At 38.2% G+C, this 17,525-nt stretch overlaps 1 protein-coding gene across 3 annotated transcripts in view; it reads right to left on the bottom strand.

The window, feature by feature from the left end:
• Positions 1-11,256, bottom strand: part of MS3_00006508 (uncharacterized protein) — a 56,390-nt gene extending 45,134 nt beyond the window's left edge. For 2 of the 3 annotated variants that reach the window (XM_051214675.1, XM_051214677.1), the window contains exons 1-4: positions 10,126-11,256; positions 6,811-6,941; positions 3,315-3,524; positions 936-1,269 (exon numbers count right to left, since the gene is read on the bottom strand). In XM_051214675.1, the coding sequence (XP_051067859.1) occupies positions 936-1,269; positions 3,315-3,524; positions 6,811-6,941; positions 10,126-10,135 (685 nt within the window). In that variant the 5' untranslated portion in view covers positions 10,136-11,256. Of the gene's footprint in view, positions 1-935 lie in introns of all 3 variants that reach the window. The other variant, XM_051214676.1, reaches the window with a different exon arrangement.
• Positions 11,257-17,525: the final 6,269 nt, after the last annotated feature.

Here is a 17,525-nt window from a genome sequence, read left to right as displayed (position 1 = left end):
TGGCAACTGAAAATTGTATATCTACGTTGCATAAACCATTCTTTATGTAAAATTGGAATAATAATGACACCCGGAAATCAGTAAAACTGATGCAAACTAGCGTAGCTCCAACAGGCTAATCTGAAATGTTACAATATAATCTCCTTGGACCATAAATGGCACCAACGTACTAAAATTACGAATACGATAAAAATTACCGTCTTATGTAACCACATCGAAACTACTTTGCTTACCTGGACTGATATCGTTAGGTAATTTGAGACTTTGTCAAAACTCTAAGCACTGTCATTATTATCTGTTAGGAATTCATCATTACTATACAGTAAATTGATGAGAGCAGTGATTCTGAAACAGTTGCGCCGCACTGTTAAGTTGGGTTTCAGCCAAACATTTTTTTAGTTTTGTCATCCCTCACTAACTTAATCTAAATACATAAATATTATAACCGTCCTTACCACTATTATACGACAATCTCGTTTGCAAGATGGAAGTTTTTATTATCCACAAGATACGACTTGATTCCATGTTAGAATATTGCAGCACAGATGCAACAAAATGAACAGATCTGGTGAAAACTGAGACAACAGTTAAGTCATAAACACAAAAAGAGGTATCACAACTACAAAACAGCTAAACACTGAACCTTCCCGGTCATGGGAGGGGGATCACGAAAGTGCCGAAAATTCCATGATGGTGGAATACCTTTAACCTTCATGTTCTCATGTATGTGAAAATTACAAGGAGGTAACTGACAAGAACCAAGTGTGCTAAAATACTTATGGTGGGTTATTACCTACGAAAAGCCGAGAGTCACCACATTATTGACTCAGATGACATTAATATGGCTCCAAACAAGCCACATGTTTTAATAAGCTGATGAGAATAACATAAAACAACATTTATGACAAGAATAAATGAAAGGCTAAAACTCTAACCTGTAAAAGAAGATGGAGCTTCTGATGAGTCGGCACTAGTCAAATACTGTGGAGGTGCTAAACTTCGACCAAGGGTTGAAAACATTAACTTAGGCTGATCACTTAATGGTTCTGGATCACGTGGAAGGAAATAATAAGTAAGGGAGAACAAAAGGGACTTTAAGAAACGTTGTGGCTCCTTTTGTAGAATCAACGGAATTGGTGAGTTCGAATTCCCTGATTGTGTGGAGCGTGTTGAAGAATTAAGACATTTGATCCAATAGCAGTAAATATGTGCACTGTGTTTGATGACGTCCCAATTTTCAGATGACATAGTCAGTCCGTAAGTGATAGCCTATGTAATAAAAATGAGACTGCCTAAAATCAGCGTACGTAAGATATGATTGGTATGACTAAAAATGAAGCACATGTGACTGCTTACGACCACGTTAGTAAATAATGACATTAGCGCTTATAAGGTGACCGATTTATTCTAACATATCACTGTTCATATATTTCACAAAATATTACAAACCATAAAACATAGTCCAAACACTTCATCCATGGTTTCAGGCTAAGTGCTATACATACAACTTAGCCACACAAACCCTATAAAATTGATTGTCTCTAAGAGCAGACCAGAAAATTTTGTTTATAACATAGGAAGAAGAAACAACATAGGATTCGGGAAGTTTAAACGTTTTAAAAATTCACCTTTATGGTATCTTAAGGCAAAAATCAAGTGTTTTTCTTAAATTTCACACCATGAGCCATCTCAAAAAATGGAACATAAAACATTTCTATACAGTTAAAATGCCTAAAACATCATACAGATGCTAAGAGATGCTAGCTAGTTAGGTATGAAATCCATTTTTGCGTGATAGGTGTTAAGAACGAAGGACAAAAGAACAAAAGTTCATGGGAGTAAACTTTATCACTTTGCTTTTTGTAATAACCGTAGAAAAAAAGAAATAAAGGTTAATGATGTGAAAATCTGTTCTGGCTAACAAAAAAGTCAAATGGTCATTTGCTTTTAAGTAATTAGTATCAAGTACCACATATGCTTCATAACAGAATTGTGTAGCAAATATATAGCGCTATTATGTGTCTCAAATCTTAATGCAACAAAAAACTCAAATTCCTATGATACTAAAGACTTCGCAAGAATTGATTGGTTTTAGGAAAATTTTACTCGCTATAAGTTCAAGTTCAAATTGTTTTATTGTCAGTCACCTTAGTTACAACAAAAACTTCGTATAAACAGGAAAAACTAAGACACATAGTTGTATGAATTTATGAATCATTATATTTGGTCAGTCAGAATTAAAGTAGAGCATGGTAAGAATTTGAGTTGCTCATGTTGTCATACCATTATAGCATAACGAGATGAAATTAACAAGATGAATAGCAAAAAAGTAACAATGATAGTGAGAAAGATTAAGTGGGAAATTTTACAGATGTATAACAGACTAGTACATACATAGAACTGCCTGCAGTACCGTCTGCATACATGAAATGCAAACACAACCATATGATATATACATACATTCTTAACCTACAACGATTACACACTATTACTAAAGTTACATCAGATAAATATAGATAATAGTAAAATAATTTTAGTCACAACGAATAGGCTTGTGACTCTATGGTTTATAGATTTAACTTCCAAGGATTCAAGTTAGAAATTCTAATCTATAGGATAAATTGTAGGTATTTAAACAGAATAACAAACCCTATTAAAATAACCATAAATAAGAAAAAGAGTATGGATTACAATCTAATTTTCCTTGTAGAACAGATTCTGTTTTACTAACTCGAATTGATAATATTGCTGCAATAAATATTGGTAATAGCAGGGATTAAATATTGATCAACGTGCTCACTTTGAAACTGGAAAAAACAACTATAAACTGAGAATGTAATATAAACTAGTGATTCATCATCATATAATTATACATACACCTGGAAATTGCTATTGCTTACTTTTGGAACTCCAACAAAAGTACAAAGAAAGAGAAGGTATAAATGAAACCTTTGTGCAGCTGTAATGCAAAGACCTACGTACTTGACTAGAAATCAAATTATTTTGATCAAAGCAACCGGATAGTATTGCTTACCAGTATATAATATGTATGGTCAGCAAATTTATAGCTACAGATTCGCAAAGCACTGATCTCCCTAAATCAGAAACTCAAAAAATAAACTCTAGACTGATACATCCTGTGTACCTTAGATATCCTAAAATTTACCCCTGCAGGTCAGATATCCCGATTCGAGACTCGACCTAAGAGATACTGAATCTAATTTTAATACACTAATGACTGATTGTGTGAAAGTTACACAAGAATCATATTGTTATAAGAGAAAAAATATTTGCAAATTGTATTTTGAACGTACGTGCATAACCCAACGCAGTTCATCTGGAGAATCAAAACGTACTACGGAAGTCTGACCAGAAAAAGATGAACGCGGATTCGGTGCTGAAGAAACATTTTGGGGAAGAGATATAGATTCGCTTCGATGAGAAACAGAACCATCATGTGTTGCATCGGTATTGGCAGGTACTACATCACCAGACGATGACAGAAGAGTACATGAACAATCACACTAAAATTTGATTAGAATAAGTTCCCGTATAAACAGGAAAAAGATAGAAAACAGTTTCACTATTTTCGAATTGGTCAACGTGTAAGTAATTTGCATCACCATCTAGCAAGAGTTTATCTAATAATGCATACAAAACGTAAGGTAGTTGGGAGTGGTCAGCAAGAAACTCTGCTCTAGGTTTCATGACACTTAGAATTCATGACTAAAATGTAACTATAATGCTGAAGGGAGTGATGCCCTCTATGGAGTTTGAACAAGCGTCGCCCAGCTTCACAGTCTGAGACGTTACCGCTGAGCTATTAAGTCCACAACTTACCTATAAGACATCTCGTTTATCAAACAATCATATGTCTATATACAAAAATATTTAGCAAAATGTGATAAATAAAGACTTGGAGTATGAAACTTAGTGGTGACATTTTCAGGGAATACAGTTCGGAACATTTGAAAATCACCATTTTTTGGTCGTTTACCTTTGTTTCCTTCAATAAAACTTTTGTCAGGAATATTTCACGCATCAAAACGTTCTGTATTATTGATGACCATCATGTTAAAACGGTAAAATCTCCACAAGTTCATGTGACTAGTTGCTAAATGTATAACTGCTATTACAGATAATTTGAAATAGTAATATTTATTTTATTATACTAGTTTCTTATTAAGTGCATATAATTTGTAATAATGCATAAACGTAACATGAAAGTCTAGTCCAAATAGAGGACCTCAATACAAAAGTTTATCAACCTGGATGAAATGGTAGTTTAATGGTTATGGTATCCCTCTAAATGCAAGTTTCTCTCCCTCTAAATGCAAGTTGTGGCTTCAGGACTGGTCTGCGTTAACACCTGGACTAAGGATAGGGAGTGAAGTAGTCGAACGCGTTGACAACTTCACTTATCTTGGAAGTCTGATCAGCCCTAATGGGTTGGTATCGGACGAAATCTCAGCACGGATTCGGAAAGCTCGATTGGCTTTTGCCAACTTGCGTCACCTATGGCGAAGGCGAGATATCCGTCTATCAATAAAAGGACGATTATACTGCGCGGCAGTCCGTTCTGTTTTACTTTACGGCAGCGAAACATGGCCATTAAGAGTAGAAGACACTCGTAAGCTATTAGTATTTGACCACAGATGCCTTAGAAATATTGCTGGCGTCTGCTGGGATTACCGGGTGAGTAATAATGAGGTTCGACGCAGGGTATTAGGGAATGATGATATATCAGTTGATGAGGTTATGAATCTTCATCGACTGAGATGGTTGGGCCACATGTTACGTATGCCTGAACATCGATTACCACGTCGTGCAATGCTATCCGGTATTGGAAATGGTTGGAAGAAAGTTAGGGGCGGCCAAGCCGAAACGTGGCATCAGTGCTTAAAGTTACTAACTTCTAGTCTGAGCCATGTTGGTAGATGCAGACTACTTGGTTGTGGTCCGCGTGACTATCGTAACCAATGGTTGGAGACTCTTGGTGATATGGCTCAGAATCGATCACAATGGCGTCGGTGTATAAACTCCCTGTCTTCCCTTAAACTAAGAGATTAAAATCACTTCATATCTTTCTTTCTACGAACCAATTATCTCTTCTTGTACTATATCTCCATATGCAATCTTTCTCCTATATATTACCACCTTTGACCTAACCACTGCTATGAATCCGGTGTTTATCTTGTTGTGCTGATACGGTATGGCAACCTGGACCGATGCACATATGTGCCTGGTCCTACGTTGTAGCTGACTGAATGACTGACTGACTGACTGACTGGTATCAAAGTTTCACTCTCCCTTAACCTAATTTAGCATAAGCAACCGTTTAGTATCACTAGTCTTGAAACAAAATCTGTGAATTTAAGCTGAGTAAATGATTACTCAACAAAATATAAATATTCAGATTGTGTGTGTATTCACGAAACATGTACGTGAATGTTTCCAAATAATCAAAAGGAAATGGGGTCTGTGAAATGAGAGACGACAATATAGTTCTACGAAGGGTTGCTTGAATCGGAAAAAATAAATTATTATTATTATGGAGGCAAAAAATTGGTGATAAGAATAACAGTTCAATTACCATCTAGTTGGATTTTCGAGTGCCCTTTAAAAAATCAACATCTTAAAAGTCAAAGAGCAATAACTAATTGTAAAATAGGTACGATGTTATGTCGAAGTAATAAAGACACTCATAGAACATCTCGGCTACACTAATAAAGTTGCCTAATACCCTTACTTCAGATGGAGTTTCGCATTATTAAGGTGTTTTAGGAGGGCTGATTACGAATACAGTTGTTATCATAAGGATGGACAAAAGGCTGATCAATAGACGATAAGTAATGATAAGATATGAAGGCTCACAAGATGGAAGCATAAATGGAAACTTCTGAATGAATCGATATCAAGAAACAACAAAGCGGCCAACTGAATAAATTTTTCTTTACTGTAAAGCGTTGCCCTGATATATACAAATTATTGAATAAAATTATAGAACAATTAGAAGTAATTTGAAACATGATTGATTATAAAATATGGGCTTGATTTACTAATCACACACCAACGAAACTATGACAAAACTAAATAGGTTAATTCCTAACTGTAATGCCACCTATAATAATCAATACAGTCGATTGTAAATGCTAAACAACCAGTTAATTAAGTCCTTTATATTTAATCGCGTTCTGTCACAGATCGATTCAGTGATGGTTACGAACGAATGACCATAAGATATCTCATTTTCAGGCTTCCGATGATTATTCAACTGAAATAATCACGTACGGCTGCTTACTTACTTACGCCCGTTACCCCTTATGGAGAAGCATAAGCCGCTCACCAGCATTCTCCATCCAGCACTCTCCTGGATAATCCTTTCCAGTTGTTTCCAGTCGCTATTCATACTTTTTATATCTGCTTCCAATTCCCGACGCAGTGTGGTTTTCGGCCTTCCACTTTTTCGTTTCCCTTCAGGATCCCAAGTTAGCGCTTACCTCGTGATGCAGTTTGATAATTTCCCCAATGTGTGTCCTATCCACTTCCAATATCTTTTCTTAATTTCCTCCTCAGCTGGAAGTTGGTTTGTTCTCTACCACAGCAGGCTGACGTATGACTGCAGTAATCTGTATTTTATTCATAACTGTGTTTTAATATGACGGGAATTTTTCAGTAACTAATAATTTAATTTTACTTTTGTAACTGAAAACAGTTGCTTGTCTAATAGGAATAAATACATAACCCACTACAAATAATTATGTTTTCTTTAACTTAAACACTGTACTATTAAATGAAACATCATCCTACCTTCACACTCATTACAGTACTGGTGGCTATAGAGTTAGCAACCTCTACAGGAAACAAACGCAAAAAACTTTCATATTCGAGAAGTTGATTGTATGTAGAATGAAGTTCAGAAGACCATCCTTTGTATGCATCTAAGAACACAAAATACAAGTGAAACTAAGTGCAAATTTAACCAAACTAAGAGTAGTTTTAGTTGAATATGACTCTCAGTTTCGTGAAGTTTGCTAATGATTACACATCAATAAGCTCAAACATAAGAACAAGAAGTTATAGAAGAGAATAAACAAAACTATCAATTCAGATAGTCTTCTGTCAAGAACATTTAAAATAATAGCCCAGATGATCATACCTGTGAATAAAATGACTTACTAACTAACAACCTACCTAAACAAACATTTACGCTGGCCCGGTTGTTTACTGAAGATCTACACAAGTTACACATTACTTTTCGTCAGAACTAACTGCCAGAGGTTGTTAGTGATGTGCCAGCTAATTTTTGCTGCCGACGATAGACTAGTATATCATACTGCAGTCGGATACTGATAATATGGATTAATACAAGAATGTTTCTGACTTTCTTGTAAATCCCTTAATTTCATATTTCTTCCTAAAAATAGCGATTTTTTATGTAACTTTTTGGGCGGTGATTCTTGCTCAGGAAACCTACTCATTGATGTGAAATATCTAGTTGACTTTGTTCTGTTTAATGAAGACTGACGTAATTAGGATCATTTGAAGGCCTTGAGTAACGATGGACTGGAGAGCATTTCTTACCCCATGAATGCAAAATATTGCTTCTAGACTGGTCTGCATCAACATATAAACTAATGATAGGAAGTGAAGAAGTTGAGAGTGTTTATCACTTCACCCATCTTGAAAGTCTCACAAACTCTGATGGACTGGTGTTTGACGATATACAGGGACATATTCGGAAACCTTCCTAGGCTTTTACCGAACTTCGTCACTTTTGGTGTAAACGAAACGTCTGTCTACCAACCAAGGGATGAGCGTGCTGTTCAGCATTTAGCTCTGTTTTAACTTATGTCTCTGAAATGTGGCCTTCAGTGGCAAAAAGCATACGTAAGTTACAATTTCTTGAGCATAGGTGTTTTCGTAGTATTATTGGTGTATGATGGAACAATAGAGTGAACAATACTGGGGTTGTGCACAAGGTACTAGGCAAAGATGTATTTATTTATTTATTTATTTATTTGAACTCATGAATATTAGTACAAAGGCACACCGAATACATATGCGCTACACAAGTCACTCGATTTGTGTATGGGCTGGGATACTTCCCAGGTGCCCAGATCGAAGCAGGTGGTTTTCATAGGGAGCCACATCCCGAGTCTTGGGCCGAAAGGTCTGACCAACAAGGCAGTGAAGCAACGTCAGGAGATGTAATCCCATGGTGGCTGCCGACCAACAATGGGTTCATACTCCATTTGTTTCCTCATAATCCCGGAGCCCATGTACACCATTGGTTTGGAATCAATGTTTTTCAACTCCCCTAGGTGGATCCTCTGTATCCACCAACCCGGTTAAAGCGCCGGACAATCGCTTTTCATCCTCTCAATTTCGTAAACAGCACCCCCGCCACGGGAAGGAAGTGAGTAGGACTTCTTTGGAAGTAGCTGTATACGCGAGGCCATGTGAGAGCATTTTGAGGAGAGTGGAATCTCCCCACCCTCAGTCGTAACAGGGCATCGGGGACAAAGATGAAATCTATTTGATAAATTTGTGAATATTCGCTGACTACAGCAGGTAAAACAAGTGATACGCATGCAAAAATAAAGCCAACCACGAAGCGCAATGGTAGTTGGGACAAGAGTAGGTTGAAAGAAAGCAGAAAACGGTCAAAACAATAAGTGATATCAATCCATGAAATCACTGACTATTGGTCGAATCCGAATTGACACTTGTAGACTGCCAGGCAAAAGTTCAAAAGTCAGCCAATATCAGTGGTCAAAGACGTTTGGTGATGTGGTTCAGAATCGGCCACAGTATCATAGATGAATTCACTCTTTATTTTTTGTGAGGTTCTGGTTTTCAAACATACTTGCCTGTTACTTCAAGAGTTCATCATGCAGGCATTAAATTTCAGAGGGGCTCTTACAACCCATTGATACCCGCTTATTTAACCCAACGAACTGTACCTACACCAACGTCCATATAACCTATGATAAAAAGTTCTCCAAATCATACATAAAAACCGTGAAGATCGATAATAATAATAATAATTCCTAATAATAGAGACAAATTTAATAGCTGAGTTTAGTGGTTTTGGCTGGTCATTTGAAGCAGTAACAAGCTTAGTGTCAATCGAACAATTCCTGTGGGATAAATTTGAACAACATTCAGGAACGCTTGGAATAAATATTGGGTTCGAAGAGCACTAAGTTGATGCCTTGACATAAAAATAAGTCATTTATTTTGTTTGCCAAAGAAGAATCGCTATGAAGATAGGTTCGATAACACTAAAATGAACAGTGACGCAGAATACACTTACACTTAATAAGTTCACTCGTACTTTACGAAAATACTAGAACTAGTATGAAAGATTGGAAACTAAAACTTAACACAGAGCACAGCATACAAAAAAGGAGTGGGATCGAAAAATGGAAAGTACAGAATAACACTAGCTTTAAGATTTAGGGATCGATAGACGGAATACAACTAAGCCAATACAGCTGGCCCCATCATATGTATCGTCATCCATCCAACGATAATGATCAATGTACTTACTTTAGATGTTAACCTTTTTTCTATATGGTATAAACCAACAACCAACGACTTGGTCGATAGGTTTTATACTGTTTCTTTCACAATGGCCCGATACCAGCTATTGAGGTAGGCGGCGGTTTAATTTAAATTAAATATCCGCAAGCCCATCAACCAACATACCAGCCATACACAAAATCATATATATATCAAACCTAGGTTGTTCACTTGGCGGCCAAATCATACTTAAAAGGCACTTATTTAAAGAAGGTAGAATATTTTTACGTTCCCTACCTACATGGACTGTTTCACAGCCACAGAGTAATGCAGTGCAACTGCATGGCAGCCTTTAGTTGTATTGTAACAAGATACGGTCACAGTGAATTATCGAAATGATGAGAATAGTGAAGAATGATTGACATACGATCCATTTTCTCGCCACTTTTAAGTCTCGGCGGTCATTTTTATTGGCGAAATCTGTAAACTAATTTTATAATATGGGCTTAAAGAAGCGACCTTTCAAGATGAGATTCAAAATGAAAAATTTACCATAACATGTAGCTAAAATCATAGCGATAATATTGATTGACTTACTTAAATCCATTTTGTAAACCCAAAACGATCCGTTTGTCCAAAAAAGTTGATAAAAATTGGTAAAATCCTATTCTGTACTCGATAAAAACAGGTAATTTTAAAATAAAAATGTGAGGAAAGATGAGATAAGATCCCTGAAAGACTAAAAATTAGGGTAAAACAGCAAGTGCAGTTCGAAAGCAAATAAATAAAACGGAAAACGGCCCACAGGACAATTAGAAGCATGAAGTAATAAGTAAGCTCAAAACTTGATAGAAAAAGAGCCAGTAATGTAAAATAGTAGAATGATCCAGAAGTCACACTTAGCATAATATTATCGCCAATTACTGACTATTGAGCCTTAGAAATTTCAAGCAATATTATAATATTAATAGCTGACACTACCTTTTTAAAAGAAAATTGCATTAAAAGAAACGTATGAAGTTTGTACATTTTCACACATACGTCGTACGTCCGTATCTGTTTTGAGCCCTAAGTGTGCGTGAAATATTGAGATTTTATTGTCCTAGAATGTGGGCTACTGAGTAAAAGGCCAAATTATTAGTTAAGTTAGATGAATTTTATGACAAACGAGAGCTAAGTTTCCCAAGGTATTTGGAAATGTTAGCCAAACTTTAATTTGAAAACCTTAAGTTTGACATTTTGTCATCCATTAACATAATGCGTGAAATACAAATAATATATTGCTATGAAAAATATTGCTCATATCCATGATGATACCACACATTCTTTAAAGAAAACATATTGTTACTAATAAATTGACGTTGGGCCGCTCATATACAAGCTCAAACTAATGTGTGAGTAATAATTTGTTGATTTTCTAGGGCAATCAGTAAGATTTCATGCCTTATTTGAAAGCCAAGATGAAACAATCACATATGTAATAAGTAATTTCATGCTAAATTACCAAGTGCTAACTAATTTTCTAACTATATGAGCGCTGTACGAAACGTTATTGTCCGAAATTAAGTCTATGCATATCTGACAAGTTTTAATGCATCGAATAATCAAACCTCTCAAAAAATTAAGTACATTAGTACGTTTATCTAGGACTAGAATGAGCTGTCTTTCTCTAGAACAAGACCAACGAAACCAAAGTAAAAACAGCTTTATTTCAGGCGCGTAGCAAGACGTCCAAACCCCAAGATTGGTTAAATTAACGAACTATTTGTTCCCTGTTATCTCTATCTAACTGATAAGACAACTTCAAATGGTTCTGGATGGAATAGAAGCAGATTTAGCTTGTTGGACGTCCGTATGTTGCAACAGAGGATCATCGTTACCTCCAGCCAGCAACCTGTAGGTTCCTATACCTATAGGGATATGATCGATGAAGAAGAAGGAAAAAGTGGCACATCATAGTAAGGCACTATTCTTAATTCTTAGGAATATTTCAAGTTTTTTCTCAAAGGATTCATGGGAAGTTGCAGCGAATTCCAGCATTTGACCACTCTCAAAGAGTAGAAGTTGTAGCGGTAAATAAATCCCCAAAATAAATAGCTCTGTAAGTTTTCGACATTGGATGCTGACCAGATTAGTTTTAGTGGACTCACCTAGCTGAAGGCGCTCGGTCATGCATCCGCACCAGATCACGTGTGGGAACGCCGTGCTCAACTGCTACTGCAATCGCTAGCCAGACTAGATCAGACAATTCCGATTTATTGGCAATCGTCAAATACAACTTCTGATCCCCTCGATTCTGTCTTTTGATTTCTCTTGGTGGGTACGAGTTATATTAGGTGTTACTGGTAAAAGCGTTTTCAAACACTGAATACCTGTGCCATTCTCAAATTTGTGTCTACAGTTCTTTCTGCTGTGTTGCGTTTCCAGTTTCTGGGTGTTATCTCTAAGTTTTGTGTTAGGACTATGCTTAGGTATATTTTTAAGGGGATGTTTAGAAGTTTTAGGGAGGCTGTAAGCAATTAGGTCACCTCTAAAACGCCTATACCATAATGAGTAAAGATTTAGTGATTGGAGGCGCTCTTCATAAAGCTTGAATTTGAGTTTCCGAACTGATTTCATGACGCGCCGTTGGATAGTCTGCAGGGTGTCCTTATCCTTTTTGAGTGAGGGAGGAAATACTATGTTTCCGTACTCTAAATAGGGACGAATAAAACTGTTAACGATTATATGGAAAGCTCTTCCGTCAATCTGGCCAAAAATGCGCTTCAATGTTACCAGTGCAAGGTTTGTTCGAAAGGCATTTTTGACACAGCCGGCATAAGACTTCAAATTCCAGGGTACCAACACTCCTGAATCTTTTTTCACCTCAGCTGTTGGGAACCTCCAGTTTCGGCTTGTCGAGGAGAGGCTGTGTAACTGAGTAAGCTTTCCTGAATGGAGACAAATTTATGGATAAGCTTTATCTGATGCTGAAGCCTTTTTCTCTTATCGCCTTTGTGCATATGTTCTATATTTGTTTGTACTGCTCGTATGCGCTGTTGTTATCAGTTCGTTCGTATTCTGCCTAGAACTGCCTTTGGCTGCTTGGAAAACCAAGAGTGCGGTTCTTGATGACTGTAGGCTACCTGTGGAATTTGAGGACCATTAGCAGAACAGAATGCCGTATAACACATAGGATCGCGTGCAGTAAGAAATTCTAATGAGCATCTAAACCGTGTTAAGGGCGAACTTTCCAGCCCACTTGCTGTAGATTTTCCTGTGAAGCTGACAAGTCTGACCGTTTAAAATTCCAGCGCCTGCTGTTGGTGGGATATCTTGATCCAGTTTTGTTGATAAAACTGAGGGTTATGATGGCGTGATAGCTTTTTCTAGGGGAGCCAGAATTAAATGGTTGTTAATTAGTTCTTTTTTGTAAATACACAGTCTAAGCGCGATGGCGAATCATAAGAAATATCCGGGTCTTGTTGTGTTCTTTCTTAAATTTAATGGTCGAAAAATCCAGTGAAATTCATCACTAAGTCGCACATAACAACCACCCCCTATATCAATAAGAAAGTGAACTTAGTCTTCTCTCCAGACAGTCTACACAACCTTTCATTCATATGATGTATATATATATATATATATATATATATATATATATAGGCTGCTACGTCGAAAAGCTTGTTGATACTACCGAAAACTTTTAATAAAAATAGTATCGCGTGAAGAAATTTGTATTTTAGGATTCTAAGTGTAATAGCTAAAAATGTTAGCTTGTAATCATGGAGAGTTTAGATACCCGCTCGAACTATATGGAGGATGTGACAAAAGCAAACTCAATACTCCACTTTACGCGAAGACAACTCGGCACAATCACACCAAAATTGTTCCTAACACCTTTCAAAGCTTACTCTCGGCCCCACCTTGAATTTCACAATGTTAATGCAGAACCTTTCCTCATAAGACATACACCTCTTATACCAACAACAGAGATAGAAAATGAAGTTGGCGATAGTGAGGTCAGCATCAATGTCAAAGATACAAATAACTATTTAACCTGTTGATTTATTTACCTCTAAATATGAGTTTAATTACGGTACCCAAGTCTATATTATTCATAATGTATCGCTCTGATCCCTCGGCTTGCCTCATGGGTCCGTATGATGAAGGGCAGGTCGCACCTAAAGGACCAAATATATTTACTCACTTTTCGTTATATGAGCCTGATGACGTCACAGGTATTCAGTGTTTGACAACGCTTCTACCAGTAACACCTTCTAATATATTTCGTTCCCACCAAGAGAAATCAAAAGACAGAGTCGAGGAGATCGGAAGAGTATATTTGGCGATGACCAATATATCGGAATTCTCTGATCTAATCTGGCTAGCGATTGCGGTTGATGTTGAGCACGGCGTTACCACACGTGATCTGGTGCGGATGCCTGACCGAGCGCCTTAAGCTAGATGAGTCCACTAAAACATATGGTCAGCATCCAATGTCGAAAACTTAATGCTATTTATTTTGTGGATTTATTTACCGCTACAGATCACTCCCCCCCCTAGTGGGGCAGTGACGACCCTAAGACGTGGCCAGCCAGAAGTTTAAACCCAACGAGTTTGTCGTTGGTAAACACTCTTCTGATAGCTTACTAAATTTAGCAGCGTCTGGTCGTCTTTCCTTACTATATGGGACGGAGGTACAACATAGTAAAAAAAGAAAATGTACAATGAAAATTTCGGATCCTCATAAACGTCATCGTTCTTTTCCAGCCGTCCTGGAAAAGAAAAAAGAAAATGTAAGTGCATGTCGAAATACACTCGTATGTGCGTAAAAACACAATGTCGGCGGAAAAAAAATGGAAAATAAACTCATGAACACGTAATAGCATTAAAAAATTGTTTTTTTGTTTTGTTTTTTTTAAATAGAAATAAAAATATATAAGCATATTAAAATTGTTTTTTTTTAAAAATAATATAAAATGTCGAGAAGTGCCTTACGTGCAATAGTCGTTTAAATGTTCTGGAAATCTCACCCTTCTTCCAGAACGCGTCGTTTTAAGTTTATTTTCGGATACTGTCGAAGTATCATCGTGTGTGTTGGTTGTCGGATGAGGTATTGTAAGTGTCGGAGTCGTGTCGTTCGATTGTACCGAAGGAAAATCGACGTGGATAGGATTTCCTTCTAAATACGCTGCCTTTAAGCGATCGATGCTGATGCTATCGTTTGTTCCGTTCTTATCGACTATATAGTACTTAGATTCACGTTGAAGAACTTTGAAGGGTCCTTCGTATGCTGATTCGAATGGTCGTCGATGCGAGTCTCGACGAATGAAAACGTGTGTACTATATCGTAAGCCAGGTTGAACGAAAACATCAGTTGATTGAGGTCGAGTGAAAGCAGGTTTAACTGAACGCATTGCGTTTGTAAGCCTGTTCGTGTAGGAGGTTAGATCCATGTTCATTGAAGAGGATGAAGGATCCACGAATTCTCCTGGAAGTCGAAGTGTCGTTCCATAAACGAGTTGAGACGCAGTGTATCCAATGTCAGCTTTCACTGCATTGCGGATACCTAGTAAGACGAGTGGAAGAGCGTCGGTCCACTGTGAAACGTTTGCTGCTGATAGCGAAGCTTTCAGTTGTCGGTGAAAACGTTCTACCAACCCGTTTGCTTGTGGATGGTAGGCGGTCGTTCGGAAGCGAGTGATTCCTAAAAGTGTGGTCAGACGACGGAAAAGATCAGATTCAAACTGACGTCCGCGGTCTGTGGTGATGGTTGAAGGGCAACCGAAGTTTGCTACCCATCGTTCGACGAAGGTGCGGGCCACTGTTTCAGCAGTGATGTCCTTGATAGGTACTGCTTCTGGCCATCGAGTGAAACGGTCAACGCAGGTTAAGAGATAAGAGTATCCATTTGAATCTGGTAAAGGTCCTACCAAATCCAGATGAACATGGTCGAAACGGGTATCGGGAGTTTTAAACGAGCCTAAGGGACATTTATTGTGTCTGATAACCTTAGATTTTTGGCAGCTTACACAGGAGCGCGCCCACTCCCTCACGTCTTTATTCATTCCAGGCCAGCAAAACCTTTCTGCTATAAGCTTGATGGTTGCACGAACACCTGGATGCGAAAGTTTGTGCAATGTGTTGAAGACATTGCGTCGATAATGTTTCGGCACGATTGGGCGATCCCTACCTGTAGATGTGTCACAAAGTAAGGTTTCTTTACCTGTTCCCATCTGTTTGATGCGTAGTTTAAGTGTTGTGGACGATAACTCGTGCTGTAGATCACTGTCTTCTTTTTGAAGCTCGGCGAGTTTAAGAAGGTCGATTCCTTGGAAACTGTTCAAGGAAGTTATACGAGATAAAGCGTCTGCGGCTACATTGTTTGCTCCAGAGATGTGTTGAATATCTGAAGTAAACTGCGAAATGTAGTCCAGTTGTCGAGACTCACGAGGAGAGTACTTGTCAGAAGGAGAGCTTAACGAGAAAGTGAGCGGTTTATGGTCCGTGAAAAGAGTGAATTCACGGCCTTCGATATAGTGTTGGAAATGCCGTACAGCACAATACATAGCTAGGAGTTCCCTACCGAATGTGCTGTACCTCGATTCGGTGTCTAGCAACCTTCTAGAGAAAAATGCCAAGGGTTGCCAGGAGTTGTTAACCCATTGTTGTAAGACTCCTCCGATTGCTGAGTCGGATGCGTCTACTGCGATGCTAATGGGTGCTCGGGTGTCCTGATGTGCGAGCATTGTTGCTTTAGCAATCAGTTCCTTAACTGTGGAGAATGCTTTTCGTGCGGTGTCGTCCAAATTAATGGATTTCGCATTTCCACGAAGTTGGTCGGTCAGAGGTTTCATAAGTAATGCGCATTTGGGTATGAAACGTCTATAGAAACTTACCAGGCCGTTGAACGTGCGTAATTGCTTGACGGTGGTCGGTTCTGGGTAATCCAGAATGGCCGCCACTTTGGTCCTAAGAGGTCGAATGCCTTGAGCATCGATAGTGTGTCCCAGAAAGTCTAAGGAGTCGGTTCCGAATTGGCATTTCTGAACGTTTACAGTAATGCCATGTTTTTGAAGTCGTTCGAAAACAAGATCCAGATGCTTGAGATGTGTTTCTCTGTCCGGACTTGCGATTAGACAGTCATCAACATACGCGTGTACGAGGTTGAGACCTCGAAAAACGTCGTCTATGAATCTTTGGAATGTTTGAGCAGCATTCCTTAGACCGAAAGGCATTCGCGAAAATTCATAGAGTCCGAAAGGAGTTATGATAGCTGTTTTCGGTATGTCGTCAGTAGCCATAGGGATTTGGTTATACGCTTTAACCAAGTCGATTTTCGAAAAGACAGTTGTACCTTTCAAGGTAGCTGTCAAATCGTGAATGTGAGGCAACGGGTAACGATCGGGAATGGTTTTCGCGTTCAATCGCCGATAGTCACCAGTTGGACGCCAATCGTTGCTGTCCTTTTTAGGGACCATGTGCAACGGAGATGCATATGGGCTACTTGACGGTCGTATGATTCCTAAGTCCATCATGTGATCGAATTCGTTTTTCGCTAACCTTAGCTTTTCAGGAGCTAGTCGTCGTGCTTTAGAGAATACAGGTGGTCCTGTAGTCGTGATGTGATGTGTAACATTGCTGGTTACACATGGTAGTTTCGGTTGAGTTTGTTGTATCCCAGAGTACTTATCGAGTAGTGGTTGATAGAGTGGGTCTATCATATGTTTAACTGTGACTGGGGATACTCTACAACCAGTAAAAGAAGTTACGCAAACGGACAAATTAGTGTTCCCGTCTACTAGCCTCCGTTTGCGCGTATCGATGATCAGATTGTGGTGTTGTAGAAGGTCCATACCAATGATTGGTATAGAAACATCTGCAACAACGAAAATCCAGTGTATGGGTTTGCGTAAACCCACGTTAAGGTAAACGTACCTTTTGCCATATGTAGCGATCGGTTTTCCGTTTGCCGCCTGTAAGTTTAAGGTCGATTCGTGAAGCCGGTCGTTAGG

Source organism: Schistosoma haematobium, chromosome 2 (genome assembly GCF_000699445.3).
Source record: "Schistosoma haematobium chromosome 2, whole genome shotgun sequence".
Classification (NCBI taxonomy): domain Eukaryota; kingdom Metazoa; phylum Platyhelminthes; class Trematoda; order Strigeidida; family Schistosomatidae; genus Schistosoma; species Schistosoma haematobium.
Note: the sequence above shows the minus strand (reverse complement) of the source record. Positions and strands in the feature narration are given on the sequence as shown.